Source organism: Ornithodoros turicata, unplaced genomic scaffold (genome assembly GCF_037126465.1).
Source record: "Ornithodoros turicata isolate Travis unplaced genomic scaffold, ASM3712646v1 ctg00000850.1, whole genome shotgun sequence".
Taxonomy (NCBI): domain Eukaryota; kingdom Metazoa; phylum Arthropoda; class Arachnida; order Ixodida; family Argasidae; genus Ornithodoros; species Ornithodoros turicata.
Window position 1 is genome coordinate 722,680 of NW_026999405.1, and position 17,231 is coordinate 739,910.

General features: G+C 47.4%; 1 protein-coding gene and 1 long non-coding RNA gene across 2 annotated transcripts; one reads left to right on the forward strand and one right to left on the reverse strand.

Annotated features, from left to right (window-relative positions):
* Positions 1 to 3,916: 3,916 nt before the first annotated feature.
* On the reverse strand, positions 3,917 to 6,250 carry LOC135375280 (uncharacterized). The gene is made up of 3 exons (XR_010417202.1): positions 5,871 to 6,250; positions 5,599 to 5,791; positions 3,917 to 5,450 (listed from the first exon to the last, which is right to left on the reverse strand). It is a non-coding gene; the product is annotated as an uncharacterized LOC135375280 (long non-coding RNA).
* Positions 6,251 to 8,477: 2,227 nt separating this feature from the next.
* Positions 8,478 to 11,384, forward strand: LOC135375301 (uncharacterized). Its single transcript, XM_064608039.1, has one exon. The coding sequence runs from the start codon at positions 8,478 to 8,480 to the stop codon at positions 11,382 to 11,384; it is 2,907 nt and encodes a 968-aa protein (XP_064464109.1).
* The last annotated feature ends 5,847 nt before the right edge of the window (positions 11,385 to 17,231 follow it).

The following is a 17,231-nucleotide window of genomic DNA, read 5'->3' on the forward strand; positions in this document are numbered from 1 at the left end:
AGGCGTCGACGGCTGTCAACCGCTGTTTAAGTCCATCAAAAGCGTCTATGCATTCCTCAGACCAGCACCAAGGCTTGTTTTTACGAAGCAACTTGTTTAGTGGTGCGGATAAATCTGCCAATCCTGGTATAAACTTACTGTAGTGCTGCACCATGCCAAGAAATGCTCTCAGTTCTGAAACGTTGGTCGGCTCTGGCATGTTCAGAACTGCAGATACCTTCTTCGGTGAGGGGGAGAATCCGGTAGCCGACACCACTTGTCCAAGGTATTCTACCTCTTCTTGCAAGAAGGCGCATTTCTCCTCCTTCAGAACGAAACCATACTCTTGCAGCCTTAGAAAAACGGTCTCCAGATTTTTCTTGTGCTCATTATCGTCACAGCCAGTCACAATAATATCATCCAGGTAGCAGGCAACATGGTCTAAACCTGCTGTTATTTGCTCCATAGTACGCTGAAAGATCGCTGGGGCAGAAGCAATTCCAAACGGCATACGATTAAATTGAAACAAGCCTCTGTGCGTAGTAATCACCAACACTTTCTTAGCCTCTTCGTCTAATTCCATTTGCAGGTAGGCTTCGAAAAGGTCCAGCTTGGAAAATTTCTGGCCACCATTCAGCTTAGCAAAAAGTTCTTCTGGCCTCGGAAGTGGGTACTGTGTAACATCCAACTGTGGATTAACCGACACACTAAAATCTCCACACACTCTTACTGCTCCGTTCGGTTTCGGCACGACCACAATTGGTGTCGTCCAATCCGAGTATTCAATTGGCGTGAGCACTCCGTTCCTGACCTGCCTATCCAAATCCTCCTCAACCTGTGAACGTAAGGCGAATGGTATAGGTCTCGGTTTAAAGAACTTGGGCGTTGCATCAGCTTTCAACTGCACGTGAACCTTAATCTTCTGGCACCTACCAAGTTCCTTCCTGAACAAGTCCTTATGCGACTGTAGAACAGTGGCAAAGGAACCCGGCAAGGAATCCACGGCTCCTACAAACAGCCCATTGAGATCGACTCCCAGCGTTTCGATCCACTCTCTTCCAAGGAGATTTGTGTGGGTAGATTCAGTAACTACTATCTCTAGTCGATGACTGCGTCCTTGATACGACACGTCAACTTGCCCTTGTCCCTTGAGAGCAATGCGATTCTGGTTGAATCCTTGCAAACTGTACTTGGGGTGACTAAGCTCAGGCTTCCCAAGTTTTAACCACGACTGGTGATCGAGCAGCGTGTGCTTTGATCCTGTGTCAACTTGTAGCTCTATATCTTGTCCTAAAATAGTGCAAAGAACGAACTTGCCATCTCTTTCCTCCGAGAGGAGTACGTTCGTGACGGATTTTACTTTTGACTTCGCGGCCTTCGATCTACTCTTACACATCTTGGCAATATGGCCTCTCTTCTTGCAGAAACGACATTCTTCTAGCTTAAATCGACACGTGTTTTCGGCGTGATTAAAATTTCCACATCGGAAACATCTGATTGCTTTCGCCATCCTGATTGCCATCCTCGTCGCCAGTGTAGTATCTGCAAAGCTACTAGAATAAGAATTAGGCTGGGTTCACGTTGGCAGAGCGTTTAATGACCAGCTCTCCGGGAACAGCTGCTGATCAGCTGTCGGCCAGCTGACGAATGCAAACAGCAGTTCACGAGCCTCGCTCCGTCATAGCTCGGTCGTCGTCGTTGTCTACATCAGAATATCCTGGTGTAGTATCCACAATAAGAAGCCTTGTTACCTAGACATCGATATCCCACTTCGCCTTTCTTGCCTTTCAGTTCCCTGTCTAAGCAGCACCCACCCTGCTCTGAAATTTCCCGATAAGCCAGAAAACGACCCACGGGTGACGACCTCACTCCTCAGAGAAAATTCCTGAAGCTGACGACCGCCAAGTGGCGCACCTGTACCAGCCCTGACGTCACTCCTAACACTTTAGTCCTGTCGAAACGTCAACCCTTCTTTTAAAAGTTTCATGTTATATTACGATCTTTCTGTTAGATTACCCACTAAATAAACTAATTCCTGCAGTCTGTCGTCCCCGTCTTATTCTTTTACTGTATATACAGGGTGTTTGCTGTAATGTGTCCAGAAATTTTATTTAAAGCGAGTGATAAAACAGAAACGAGCGCTACTTTTCAGCTACTTGACTAAGAAAGAGGTGCTACTAGAGAAGCAGCACCTGTTTCTTGCTGAAGTCGAAGAAAAGTACGACTTGCTTTTCTTTTATCGCGCTTTAAATATAATTTCTGGACACATTAGAGCAAACACACTATATATACAGGGTGTTTCAAAAAATGTATCATTCGGACTTTATAAAAAAAAACGGGGCGACGGAAAAATACGGAGTAAACGGCATTTGTGTGGCAACTAAATTTGGTACCTTGCCAAAATATTTTCATTTTATTTTAATTAAAAGAAATTGAATTTCATTAAATTAAACTCCAAAATTTCCCAAGTCAACCTCAGGTTTTTTTTTACAAAATTAGGGAGCCCGTAGCGAACTTAGTCAGATCCACCAAAAAATCCGCTCGATATTGCAAATGGAACTGCCCAAAAAAAGTCCCGAAATTGAGGTTTCAAAGTTTCGGGCATTCAACGGCGCACCAAATCAGTCGCAAAGATGTGCGGAGAGGAGGACAACAAGTCACTGAACCTTTTCAGCGACTTCCATCTTTCATCATTGGGAACACTAGTTTATTTAATAGGGATAAATTAAAAGTTAAATGAAAAAGGGTCGAAGTTACGACAGGGGCACGTGTCGGGTGGCCAGTGGTGGGTGTCTTCGTCAGGACAAAAGATGCACAGCTGTTATAGAATGCTTAAAGGGACTATCGCATCCGGAGGCATGGGTAGGAAATGGTTACGAGAATGCTTGGCATCATTCGACAATCGATGTCACCGATTTTCACTGCTCAGAAATGTTTGTGTATTAAATAAACGAGCTTTTTCGATCAGCGAAACCTCCGATGACATCATTGTGACGTAGAAGCCAACAGGACCAATGCGAGGGCGGCGCGCCGCCGGCGCCGTTCCCCCATTTTCTCTCGGAGACATCGTCTGCTTTGGAGATGGCGTCGTGCATGGCTACGTGTATGAAACAACATATTTCTTCGAAAGCGCTGTGAATGTCGCTCAGTGGTGAAATTTCAACATGTCGTTGAGTTCGGGAACGCGTCGTGGTGTTCCTAACGGCAAAAAATCGTCTGGGGCGAACCCAGAAATGACATTTCAGGAACCCAAGGACAGGGACGCCAAACGAAAGTTGGAAGCAGCAATCGCCGGCAGGCTTCTTGTTGTGGCAGAAGGATTGCACGTTCGGCACGTTTGTTCCTCCCAGTTTGCCGACGAAGCGTACGTGGAGGCGGACCTATTGCAATCCCGTATGGGAGTGTCAGCGAAATGCAAGAGGCTAAAGCCCTATGCTGTGCCCACGTTGTTCCATGAGCAAATGGACACCACCGACGTACCGGATGAGCAGGTAAGCATTTGTTTCCAGATGTTGTTTCCGAATGTACATCGGAATATGTATAAACCGCGGCCGGCAATGATGTACCAGACCCCCTTAGGCCCCACTAGCACCTCACGTAATTTTTTGACGGCATCCCTCTAACTTTTCCGGTTGCAATATTCAAAAGATTATCAAATTATCTATTTATCAATTAAAGTTTAAGAAAAAGTTTATCCCATCTTTCTTTGCTCATGTAACACAGCATGCACTCACCATCATTTTTGTGAGCAAGAGAGAGCCAATGAGGCAGCTTTCCAACAGAATAGCCCCATTCGGCATTATACTTTTATGCATCATATTGTCCAACATCAGGTGCTCAATTTCTATCTCAGGTGGAGAGAAGCAGCTTGATGGTAATGGTACAAGCAATCTGCTTCAGGTGGTGAGTATCACAAGCTTCTATTCATTAGGAAAGTTTAATATCTGTGTTCTACAGTGAGTCTGAGTACAGTGAGTACATTCTGAGTCAGAGTGAACGTTCATGTTGTGAAACCGGCAGCTCATGCGGAGTATCAGCCTCTACGAGTGATATATATTGCTCACATACTGTGAAGGCTTGATGTTGTTATATAGCGAATTTTTATTTTTAGGTTCTAGTAGTGAGGCTTCCCCCTGCGTCACACACTGAATGAGCCAGAGAAACTAAAGTAAAAAACAGACCCTTTCCAGGGCCACCACATGTTTTATGCAGAGACAAACACTGCGTTATGAACCCTCCAATATGCACATTATTGTTTTTGGTCCAGCTGCAAACACTTTTCTGAATTGTGTTTGTGATTCTGATGAACTTTTTTAAAATGCAATTTTAGTAACTGGCTATGAACGGCGTCTAATGAACTATATATGCACACCTGTGACTTTTAGTACAATTCCAGTTACAGTGCACAGAGGACATTCCAAGGGTTCAAGAATATGGTGGTATTGGGCTTTGATATGTGCATGATAGTAAGTTTTTTCTTGTTTCAGCACATCAAGCTTCACATCTGCACTGCTCGTATATTGTATAGAAGGAAAGACCCTGTTACCACCCTGTCAACATGAACCTAAATGCCAGCTCTCCGCCCAGCAACTGGAAAGATAGCACGGAGGAGGGAAATAAAATCTACTGGCATAATGTAATCAGCTTTTGTTTGACACATTTAATATTTGTATCATGTTCACAAAGCTTCCATGTACACAGGAGGAGATAAAACTGTGGTAATACACACATTGGCACTAACCTCTATCCTCCATTTAGAAATGAAGCGTAAATCCATGCTCAGGGCAAAACGCACCAGTTTCTTTTTTTTTTTCCCGACATAGGTGCAAAACGTGGTACAAAAGAAACCTCTCCATGGTGAAGCTGAAAGGTGGTATTCAAAATATGCATTACACAAGTACCACTGCTTGTCCTCGTCGTGTGATAACCTTGGTTTGTACTCCAGAATGATTTGCAATGAAAATTATTTACACATTCCGCTGTACTTGCAATATCTGACTACAAGTATCCACTGCTTGTGAGACATGCTTCTTGAACTGTTACAAAGGGTTAAAACTTTCGAAACGGTCAGTGCATGCACATATGACTAACACTATGACCAGCATAACGGCTCACTAATTTGTGACTTCACAATGCAACATTTCTTCACCACATATGGTTATGAAAAGCAGGAACCATCGATAATGTTTTGATAGTGTACACAGTTACGTCTTCTCAATAGGAAACTAGCTTTTATGAACATACAAAAACAACAATGACAATAGCGATAAGTCCTACAATGGATATGCCTGGTCTGCATACAGTGACCCACTTGACACTTATGTGGCTCGTATGATCCACTATATGAAATTGATGGGTACAGCGTCCTGATCCTGCGCACAGGACATCCTGGTATCCGCCTTCGGTTTCTTATGCCAAGGTACCCATAAATCCAGCTTGTGAAGAAACAATACGCAGTGAAGCGGAGGCGCCTGTGTAAAACAATAATAAAGAAGAAAAGTAATTATTTATTTGACTAAGAGCAGTAAAGTTTTAGTAAAGCATTATCCATGTGCTCGGAATGAAATGGGAATGAAATCAAGCCATTTACGACGTATGAGAAGTGTTTTGACACTGTACCTACTGCAAGTCGCTCAAAAATACGCGGCGGTCATCACGACAAAAGATGGGTGCGTCAACCAGCGAGCTCCCTCCGCAGACAAACGCCATTGAGGAGCAGGTGATCGGCGATACAACTATCCCTGCAATTGCCGAGGCAACCGACACCCTGTGTTCGTCAGGTTCCACTGGAGTACAGCGAGTGCAGAGGCATCTGTCATTTCCAAGTGGACAAATGTCAAAATGTCCGGCAGTGCACAATCATCATGAGCGATCGGATATGATAGGCTTACCTGAAAGTGTCGTCGCCACCGGACGGTTCGTTTTCACTGCCTGCACTCTCACTTGCGGCAGGGTCAAGTGGCAGATGGTCTGTGGAGTAAGGGTCGTAATCTAACACAATTTCTTCAACGCTGTAATCCCCAGAATCGCTTGGAAGCGACGCGACGTCACTTTCGTATTACGACGATTCCGACATTACGCTTGGTGTCTGCTGGCCGCCTCGCATCCAGATGCCCCGCGGCCCCACCGATCAGCTGTGCGGGAAGAAGCGCTCTCATTGGCGCTGTTGAGCGTGACGTTATCAAGGCGTTGTGGAGAGACGGTGGAGAGGGACCTCATTATGCGTCGTCTGCTCTCTCGATGTATTTCATTAGATTGCTCAGCACATACGCCACCTATTCACTTGGGGTTTTCGCGGCCCTTGTCAGATGTCACTGAGAAATATTGTGGTACTGAAGTTTCGGAATCGACCGAGATGGATGCGATAGTCCCTTTAAATCAATTTTTAAGCAATCTGTAACCGCTGTCTTGTGGTTTTATTTGGTTTCTGGGCTAAGAGTTGAGAAAATCGACGTGAGCTTCTTCGTCTTTGGTGTGCTTGCTTACTGTTTGTTTTTTTTTGTTTTTTTTTTTACATCTTCTGCGATGTCGACGGAGTCCATTAAAGCTTTTTTTTTTTTTTCAGAGCAGTGCTGCCAGTCATTCTTTTTCTGAGTGGAAGCTTAGGTTTTCACAACAAGCTGTGCATCTTTCGTCCTGAAGAAGACAGTGCCACTGTCGCAACGTCGACGCTTTTTTTATTTAACTTTCAATTTTCGCCATATTAAATAAACTAGTGTTCTTAACTTCCCTAACATCTGTTGTCGACATCTTTTTCTTTCCACGGCCCTAAGGGCACCCTTCATGGCTTATAGCCTGCTGAATGTGTACTTGGCTACAACATCAGGTGGCTATGCAGGTTGTAATACACATTTTGACTCTTGCCCGTGATGAGACATCTTCGACCGTAATGACTACCTTGGCCGTATTGAGACTTTCGACCGTCATGAAACATCGGCCGTAATAAGACTTCGGTCGTAATGAGATACAATCTTTTGTACCGAACATGGACAGATTTCTCCGCGACATCATATGTATCCTTTGACAATTTCGTCCGACGTAAGAATAAAACGGAGCCGCACAAACTTCAGCGAACTTGTTCTTATCGGTGCGTCGCAATCCAGGTTAATCAGCTGCATTTATAACCCACCAGGAAGTTGTCCAGAGCTGAGGAAAACAGAGAGCCAGAACGCTCTATTTCAAGTCTCCTGAACTCGAGGAGTCTTTGCTCGAATTCACTCGCGAGATCACTAAGCGTGCGGATGAACCGGTCTGTTGCTGATGGCATTGAATGTACAGCTTGGGACAAAAGTTTACGGAACACGTCACTGGCATATTTCTTCATCGGAGAGGTTTACTGCTAGATATCTGGAAGAGATCGAAAAAGAAACGGGTGACTGGCTATTCTATCCATCCCTAAGTATGTGTGTATCCGCTCCTGTTTGCTGCTAGGGGATCGCACCAATGGAGAACTGCGTGTCAACGGTGCTCTGTGAACTTTTGTCCCAAGCTGAACCAATATTACAAATTGGCCATTTCGATTTTCGGTTTCATCGGTAACTCTCAACCCTCAATCATATGATTAGATGTTGGAAGTTCGACGATCCCCGTCTGTCTTTGCGTTACTTTTGTCATCTTTGCTGTTGTCGTGTACGAAATGGCTCTGTTCGTGTCTTATGTGGAGAGTAGGCTACAGGAAGGTTAGGGCAAGATTACCACAGTTCCGATAACTAACCAACGCAAGATAAACTTCACGAGTACAGGGCTCTGTCATAACGGCACGACCGTTCGTGAGGCTTGGGCCGATTTCTCTTTTCTCTCTCTCTCTCTGTAGAAACCTGACACATTGCCCATTCCGAAGACGACGACCAATGGCTCCATCGCGTGATCCTTTTCTTCTCTTTACTGTTCTACCATTAAACGGGTTCATACCTAAGGCTCTCTGTCCTGTCTTCCACATTGGTGCCGTGAACGAGAAGGCAACAGGGCTGTCATCATCGATCGTCCCTCACTCAGGTATGGACCGCTCACACTTGATCAAACGACGCAAAGTCCTCCGAACGCAAGCCACTACGGTCGTCAACGAGCTCCAGCAGCTCATCGCTACCGATCCCCTCACTGATCGCTATGACATTGACGAGAACTGTTCACGCCTTCGCGAAATCGACGATGCGTTACGCGAAGTCGACAATGCCCTCGCACCCCTTTTTACTGAAGAGGAATCTGAACAAGAATACGATAAACAGTTCGAGTACGAAGATAAGATTCGGAGAACCCTCTTTCGTGCCAACGTTTTCTTGACGGCAAACTACTCCCCATCACGGGCGCCTCCAGCTGCTCATACAGTTAATTCCTCTCAGAATACCAACGAAGCTCCTGCCATTCCTCCGCGTCGAACCCTTCGCCTTCCTACGCTTGATCTCGTCAAATTCGATGGACAGAAAGGCAAATGGCAGCAATTCTGGACTCGTTTCGAATCTATCGTTCATCACAATGTCACTCTCGCCGACGGCGATAAGATGAACTACTTGATGGCTGCCTTGGAAGGTCCCGCTGCAAACGCAATTAGTGGCTTACAAATAACGGCAGCGACGTATAACACAGCCATCAGTCTTCTCCGTGATCGCTTTGGGACCGACTCTGCTCTTATCGAAGATCACCTGAAAAGTCTTGCAGACGTCGAACCTGTCAAATCAAGCCGACAGGTCCCACAACTTCGTAGTCTGTACGACTCTGTTCAAGCGCACCGTCGTGGACTGGAATGCCTAGGCGTTAGCATTAAATCTTATTCTGTGATGCTATATCCTATTCTACTGCGCGCGATCCCTACGGACCTCGCCTTACAATTTAAACGCGTTCTCGGCGAAAACACGGACACGGATCAGTCCACGGGGGATACGGATCAGTCGTCGCCACAGGACTTCCACACGAAAGCGCTTTCAAAGCTCTTAACGTTTCTGGGAAATGAGATAACTTACCGAGAGCAGGTCCACCATCACACGTTCCAAGCTCCTTCTGGAAATGGTGGTTTAAGGTTCGGATTTCAATCCCGATTCAAACAAAGCTCTCGTGATCCTTTGACGACTCTGCAGAGCACCACCAGACGCGAGAAGTGTATCTTCTGCAGTAGCTTGGCGCACCTTACCTCCGACTGTACCGTGAGCAAACCTCTTCAAGACAAGAAACGGATGCTAGCCGCTGAACGTAGATGCTACCGCTGTACCAAGCCGAACCACTCGGCTAAACTCTGCAGAGGCACCCCAAAATGTAAAACTTGCTCTGGTAGGCACGTATCCAGCATGTGTGACCCCTCATACCGTCCTCGTCCTAATGAAGCCACTCAGACCGTTAACTTGAAGGCTACAGTAGTCCCGTCCAAACACAGAGTGCTTCTTCAGACCGCAACTGCACGCTGCCGAGGATCCACCATTGCCCTGCACGCGCGACTAGTCCTCGATGGCGGCAGCCAGCGAACGTTCATCTCGACCGGACTGTCCAATGCACTGCGCTGCAAGCATCTTCATACCGAAACTATCTCGATAGGATCCTTCGGGCACGCTGTGAGTCGCCCCCAGCCAGTCAACGTCGTCGAGCTTCATATACTCGGCAATTCATCGATAGAAGCACAAACCATCACTGCGCTGGTAGTCGAGCGAATCTGTTCGCAGGTTCTTGACGCTCCGTCAACGGAAATAACGGAAAAAATGAAGACGTATGGACTTGTGCTCGCTGATACTACCGCTCCAGACGATCCTGCCCCAATCAGCCTGTTGATCGGCGCCGACCACTATTGGGATTTCGCCATCGGTCGAACGCACCACCTACACCAAGGAGTACAAGCCGTTGAGACCACTCTCGGCTGGACGCTACAGGGACCCTATTCGCCAGCATATTCAGTCAAGACGACTAGTTGTCACCAAATCGCTGTGCTCAACACTGTATCCCAATGCTCAGGAGAGCTCCACACACTACTGGATCGTATATGGACCTTGGACAGTATCGGCATCTCGGCGACCGAAACACAGAAAGACAGTCACGTACTGGAAGAATTTGAAGATTCCATTAAGCTGGAGAATGGACAATATGTGGTGTCGCTACCATGGCGCGCAAACGTCTCCATGGAACCTAACCGACAAACAGCAGAGCGACGTTTGACGCAAGTCACCAGGAGACTGTTGAAGTCTCCCGATCTAGCCGCCACGTACGACACCGCCATACGCGAATACCTACTCTCTGGTGTGGCAGAACGAGTATCGCATGATGCCCACAAAAACGACCAAGCTCATATTTACTATATGCCTCATCATGCCGTAATTCGGGAGGACAGGATAACAACCAAGGTCCGGATCGTGTTTGATGCCTCTTCGCATGACGACTTCACACGATCGCTGAACGACAACCTCGATCCCGGACCGAACCTCAACCCGAGCATACTCAGCCTACTCCTGAACTTCCGCCTCCATCCTATTGCGTTAGTTGCCGACGTCCAAAAGGCTTTCCTTCAAATCGCCATTCGCCAGGAAGACCGTGATGCGCTCCGCTTCCTATGGTACTCTACACCACCAACGTCGGATCAGCCATTGCCTGACGTCGAGACATGGCGCATGACAAGGGTGACGTTCGGGACAGCTCCCAGCACATTTCTCCTAGCAGCAACATTACGTCACCATCTCCGTTGTGTTGCGGAAGAACACCCCGCAGCCGTCGAGCAACTGACAGACGCCATCTATGTAGACGACGTCATAACGGGTGCAGTTAACGAAGAGGATGCCTGTCAGACGTGTCGAGAACTTCAGGACATCTTCGCCAAGGCATCCATGACATTGCAGAAATGGGGTTCCAACAGCGCAAAACTCCGTGACATCTTCAAGAACGAGCCGAACGCCATTCTGATCAACAACACTACCAAAGTACTAGGAGTGACATGGGATCAAGAGAAGGACGTATTGTCACTGCCGATTAAGTCCCTGTCGCAAGAGCACAACCAGAACCCGGTATCCAAAAGGAAGGCACTAACGCTTGTAGCCGAAATCTACGACCCTCTAGGTCTCGTCATACCGTGCACAGTAACCGGCAAAATTCTTCTACAGGAAACCTGGAAACGTCAACTCGCATGGGACGACAACTTACCGGAAGACCTACTGACGAAATGGCAGGCATGGCACACCGACCTGCAACGTCTGAACGACATTCAACTGCCACGCTGCTACACACCAGGTGCATCTATCACAAACGGCGCCGAGCTCCACTTCTTCTCGGATGCAAGTCCTCTTGCCTATGGAACCGTTGCCTACATGCGTATCGTGAACGACACAGGTATAGTTACCACACACTTGCTCACTTCAAAGTCCCGGCTGGCTCCTCTCAAAACCTGGTCATCATCAAAGAACCTGGCGTCAACAGACTTTTATGGAAGTTGGGGTTAGTCGAACGTACGCTTCCAGGCTCTGACGGTAGAGTCAGAGTGTGCCTGTTACGAACCCCTGAGCAAAAGCTCATAAGACGCGCCATCCAGCACATATACAAGCTCGAGTCCTCAGGGCACCACGACACCTCGCCCGGGGGCAGGCTGTAGAAACCTGACACATTGCCCATTCCGAAGACGACGACCAATGGCTCCATCGCGTGATCCTTTTCTTCTCTTTACTGTTCTACCATTAAACGGGCTCATACCTAAGGCTCTCTGTCCTGTCTTCCACACTCTCACTCGGTGGCCACACGGGAGGCATAGCAACACTAGAGTCACTAAATAGAGAGCACACTCTAAATATTTTCACACCTTTAAAGGTGTAACAGCGTGCATGGAGCACGCCTTTTTAGGTGTAATTTTGGTAACATCATAATGGAGCACGATTTCGCACAAATTATCTTTACTCGAGTGTTGTCTGTCCTCCAAAAATTCAGTCTCGCAACATCTCAACATTGTTCAACAGTATTGCAGACACTTGCGCGTGCTCGATTATCGATAGCGATGCATATATGCATTAGCTCGTACCTGCGATATCCAAGACATAATGAAAGCAAGATTTGCACTGACACTTGATCTTTAGTAATGCTTTCCAAATTTTGTAAAATATCATCCTGGAGATGCAATGTTACGCAACCAGATTGAATGTGCATAGCGCACACCTTTAAAGGTGTGAAAAAGTTTGCAGTGCAGAGTAGCGACACTGAGCCACGCCGGAGAGCGAGACCGCCATCTTGGGTCCGGCGCGGCTGCGTCGCCTAGCAACGGGACGCCAATCTCCCCCTTCTCCGCCGGAGAACAACGTGCAGTCTAGCCAGCTCACAACCGAGGAAACCGGTTTTGGATGGAGGGGAGCTCAACATGGACGGCGCGTTCTTGGAAGAAGAAACCACGTGACACGATCGGCCCAATCGAGGACACGGAACGGCGGCTCCGGCGCGGAAAAGTAATGCGATACTCTGTACCCTTATTTAGTGACTCTAAGCAACACCAGGCGGGCCGCATGCAGCCCGCGAGCCACCATTTCGGCGCTCCTGACGTAACCCCAAATGAAGAAGTAACATGGCGTGAGATCGAGGATCGGGGAGACCACTCCATATACGCATTTTAGGGAGCATCAGCGCATCCACTGGAGTAAGCGCCGGCTCCCGTGAGAAGGTGCCCCACATGCATGAAGATGTAGATTTCTTTCCGCATGCGCAGTGCCTCGATCTCTGGCAAGAACTCACGCTGGAGCATAGTAGGGTGTCTCTCTCCAGTGATGGTGTCGCGGAAAAGGGGACCAACAATCCCTTGCCTCCACATCCCGCCCGACAGACCGATCTTTCGGGACTGCACAATGCATTGCAACGCCCAATCTGGATTGTTTGCGAACCAGTATCGGCAGTTATGGCGGTTTACGTGGCCACTAAGATGAAAGTTCGCCTCGTCGCTAAACAAAATAAACTCGAGAGTGAGCTGAGCTATCAGCAATGCACCGCAGCCCTCTGCTGCAGAACTACATACAGCGATCGCAATCTCCTGACCCCAGTTCGTGAAGCATTTCAAGTTTTTACGGAGAGAGAGAACAGTCTTTGAGTTTGAGCCCTGGCTGTTGACATGTCAGGACGGTCTTCGAACGTGCACAATACGGTGTTGGCGAGTTCGTCTGTTCGTTTTGTGTTGGGGTGATCATGCTTCTTGTTCCTTACAGAGCCTTCCTCGGTGAAACGCTTTGTCCACTTTCTTATGATGTGTACCGGCCTCGGTGGCTCAGTTGGTAGCGTGTTCGCCTTCTGATCCCGAGATCGCGGGTTCGAACCCGGCCGAGGACGCCAGCAACTTGGTGGCAGGGTACAAGTTGCTTAGACACGCCGTCTTCCGCGAGGGACGTTAACTACGGGGTGCCGTGTGATGAGCTTTCATCGCACGTTAAAGAACCCTCAGGTGGGCAAAAGCAATCCACAGACCGACCGCTGTGGCGTCGCTCATGATCTCAGTTGTCTCGCGACGTAAACACCCAATTATTGATATTCTTATGATGTGGTCCGAGGGCACAGGGTGGTTCTACATCGCCGTCAGTTTCTTTTTTTTTTTTTTTCAGCAATTCTTAGCTTTGTGTACCTGAGCACTACGTATATGCTCTATCGGACAGTTAGGGGAGGGAATATGTTTATTAAAGATAAAGAGAGGGGGAAAGGTCAGACAGGCCAAGGCCGACTTGCTATTGCCAAAAGCGAAAAAAAAAGAAAGAAAGAGAAAAAGAAAAAAAAGAAGCAGAAAAGAGGGGACGATGGGGTGGCTGACGGGGTGGCTCAAAGGCTCTCAAGGTGGGGTGGCTGATGGGGTGGCTCAAGGCTCAAAGGCTGCTGAGCAGCCCAGTGTCCTTCAGGTAACACAGGAGGGCTCGGGTGACTGCCCACTGTCTGGAGTGCCGGACAGGTCCCAGCAGCGTCGCCATGGAAAGTTCCCTGTGGCCTAGGGAAGTGAGATTTGTGGCGAGGACGGCTCGGGGGCCGGCGTACCGCTTGCAGTGCAACAAAAGATGGCATATGTCGGCGACTGCAGCACATCAGGGACACATCTGGGACGTCCGTCTATCTATCTTTGAGAGGAGCAGCGGGGTCAGGGCAACATCGAGGCGTAGGCGATGGAGGATCGACTCCTCCTGTCGCGACAGCCGCTGGGAGAGGATGAGTGTCAGGCAGGCCGATGGAGTGAGAGGAATGGTGGTGGTCATTGTGGTGGCAGCTGCCCCGTGCGCGCCTCTCGCCGCAGCGTCAGCGCGGGTATTTCCCGGCAGGCCGATGTGGCTGGGGACCCATTGAAGCCACACGCTGTGGCCGGAGGCGGTGAGACCCCTATTGAAAAATCCTACGAACTTTCTTACAAGATTAGAGCTTTCTTTTAGGAATTCTCACAGAGGATGTGGATCCCTACAGACATTCTTACAGAGAACATATTTTCTCACACAAAATCCTTTAAATGAACTTCTGATGGTGCATCTTAAGAGAAATTTCAAGGATGGTTTTTGTGAGAAGAGATGCAGAGCTCTGTAAGATCTCTCACGGCTTCTAAGATCTGCAAGAGAACCCTTTCTAATAGAATTTCTCACAGCAACCCCATCTGAGTCATGTGACAGACTGGCGCCGTGTTGCTCTCTCTACTAGTACTCTCTACTGTGTTTCACTCTCTCAGACTGGCGCCGTGCCTCAACGAAAGATGATCTAGTAGACCGTGGCGTTCGTGGTGTTCGTGGTTTGACCGTTTGGCGCCGCCATTCAAACACATGTAGTGAACGGTGCAGGAGTCTGCTACGAATACTCAATATGCGTCCACGTAAACTACATCGAAGACGGCATGGAAGCGATACTTCACGCAAGTTTATTACGGAATCTGAGACAACGACATAGGAAGGCCTCAACAAGAACATTAAACTGGCGTTTTGGCATGCTGAGGATAGCAGCGTGGCTGGAACCGGGCAGAAGTAAAAATGCGTGGAGGTAAGCTCAGTTATCTCATTCAACGTGGTGACTGCTCCTCAGGAGTACGCATTTCTAGAAGGCATTGCATTTGTGTAATTGCGTCTTGTAGAGGTTTACAGCTTTTTCTACTTTTGTGCAGAAACCGAGAGTGATCTTATTACGACTGGAAGAAAATATACCCATACCTCGTGTTTTGAAGTGCGAAAATTTATTTCAGTAGACCAGTTCCTCCCATTGTTTCGACTGGCCGCCGAATCCGTCCATGCATCGCGTCAACTGTAGTCAGTTTCATGGTGCTGTTTGCGTGAGGTGTTCGGTCTAACGTCCAAAATTTTAAAATGATTGAGGTATCTAAACTAACGGTAAGGGTACGGTGATATCGGAAGTACTGTACTGAAGCTTCTAAAATTGTGTATTTAGAATATTGTTGATCTCCCACTAGAGAAAATTATATCTCCCCCAGCAAACCATCAAATATCGTATTTGTTTACTAGTTGTAGTATCCTCCACGCCTCTTCATTTTTTGGTAGGGGTGGCAGATGGGGAAAGTACGACAAACACTTACGAATTATACAGAATGACATTTCTTGTCTTGCAATTTATGTGATGTGCATGGTCTTTATGAATTCATGCTGTATTTGTTTTGGTCTTGCTCGATTGTGTATTTGTATTGCACCTTTTTTACAACTTTCTTGCTCTGCAAGTCAAATTATGCTTTATGCTCTTAGACAATCGCGTTTGTATGGTGACCCAAAATGTATGACTACTCTGGATGCATGACTACTATGCATCTTTATTTGAAGACGATTTTTTTCTGTTTTTACGGACTTAAAAGGACTCTGACCAGAAGTTCGACAAATATTTCGTTTGCATCTATTACGAAGGTATAATATGCCTCCAAGCCACACGCGAAATATTTTGGCTGTGCGCGGAGGCAAAGTTTGCCAAACAGGGAGCTGAAAACCGGCTTCGCTTTTCCCCCTCAACTCGCGCAATCGGGGCCGAAATCTAGCCTCTTTGCAGTGGACATCCGCCAATTTCCGTGTGCGTGACGAAATCACGAGGGCCACGTTTCATTGGGCGCCCGGACCGGAAGTTCTGTTGTTAGTGAGTTTGTGAGAGCGCCGGCATCCGTCCGGAAAGCGATCTTCAATATGGACGTCGAAGGCAGAAATGCGGAGACTTCGAGCCCGGAACTTCTTTCTGACCTTTCTGCGATCGAGACATCGAGAAGAAAATTCTGCGTGCTGAACAGCTTGGTAGGCTTTCGAAACGTCGCCGATGCCGCGAATGCGAGACGAAGTTAGAGCTCTACGAGCATCAGTTACAGATGAAGCAAACAGCATGAGTCGCCTGTCTTCAGGTAAGCGATGAGCTTTTTAACGCACACTGTGATCGAACATGTAAACGTTCTCAGAAATTTCATGTTCTGATATCTAATGCGCACTTGCTGTTCATGGTGCCGGTGTGGCTGGTGTGTCATAATGCCGAAGGAGATCGAATGCTTGTGCTGCAAGGAGCTCGAAAACACTGCCGAATGACTGCAGTATGAGTGCATTACAACCCACAAAGATTTCCAACTTCTATTCTTCAATATGACTGTCCTGAAGGTCGCATATTGAACTCCGTGGGCAGCGCGAACCTATGAGCGACTGTATTCACAAGTAAGTCACATGTGTCCTTGTCGAACGACGTTAAAATTTGGGCGCCAAAAACTGGTTTGGTCGTGCAATAGAGTCGTTAAAAACTCCAGTACAGGGCGCAGCACATAAAAAGGCTATACAGTACACGACTCTGAACTGGAGAAAACCAATATAGGCAATTTTGTAATTGTCAGTGTGCTGTGTCCTGAGTCACGTTTTTATGTATTGCCCTGTGCATAAGGTTTTAGCGTAGGTTTTTAGCGATATTGAGTGTTCTTGATTGTCGATTCAGTGAAAAGTAAAATAATTTTGGGTTCTAAAAGAACACAGCATGTGTAGTAATGTACAAGGTGTGGGCAGGTAAGCTGCAGTTACTCTCAGGTACATGTAGAAATGACAATGCACACACACTGTACTGTAACCGGCTACCTATTTGCCTAAACTATATTTTATGTACATCTGTGTAGACGATGCAGATACACTGCGTATCGCCAGTTTGCAAGGTGAGTATGGCACAAGCTTGGAAAAACAAGATCATGGTCATCCCAGCCTGTGCAGTGAAGAGGGTCTGGCAAGCCTTTCCCACAGAAAATGCCACAGGCTTCAAGTACCCAAGGTCCTAACTGGGGGTACCTCTTCGCACAGCTCGTCTATCACATTTAAAATAATTCAGCATCTGTATTTAGGATGATCTATAGC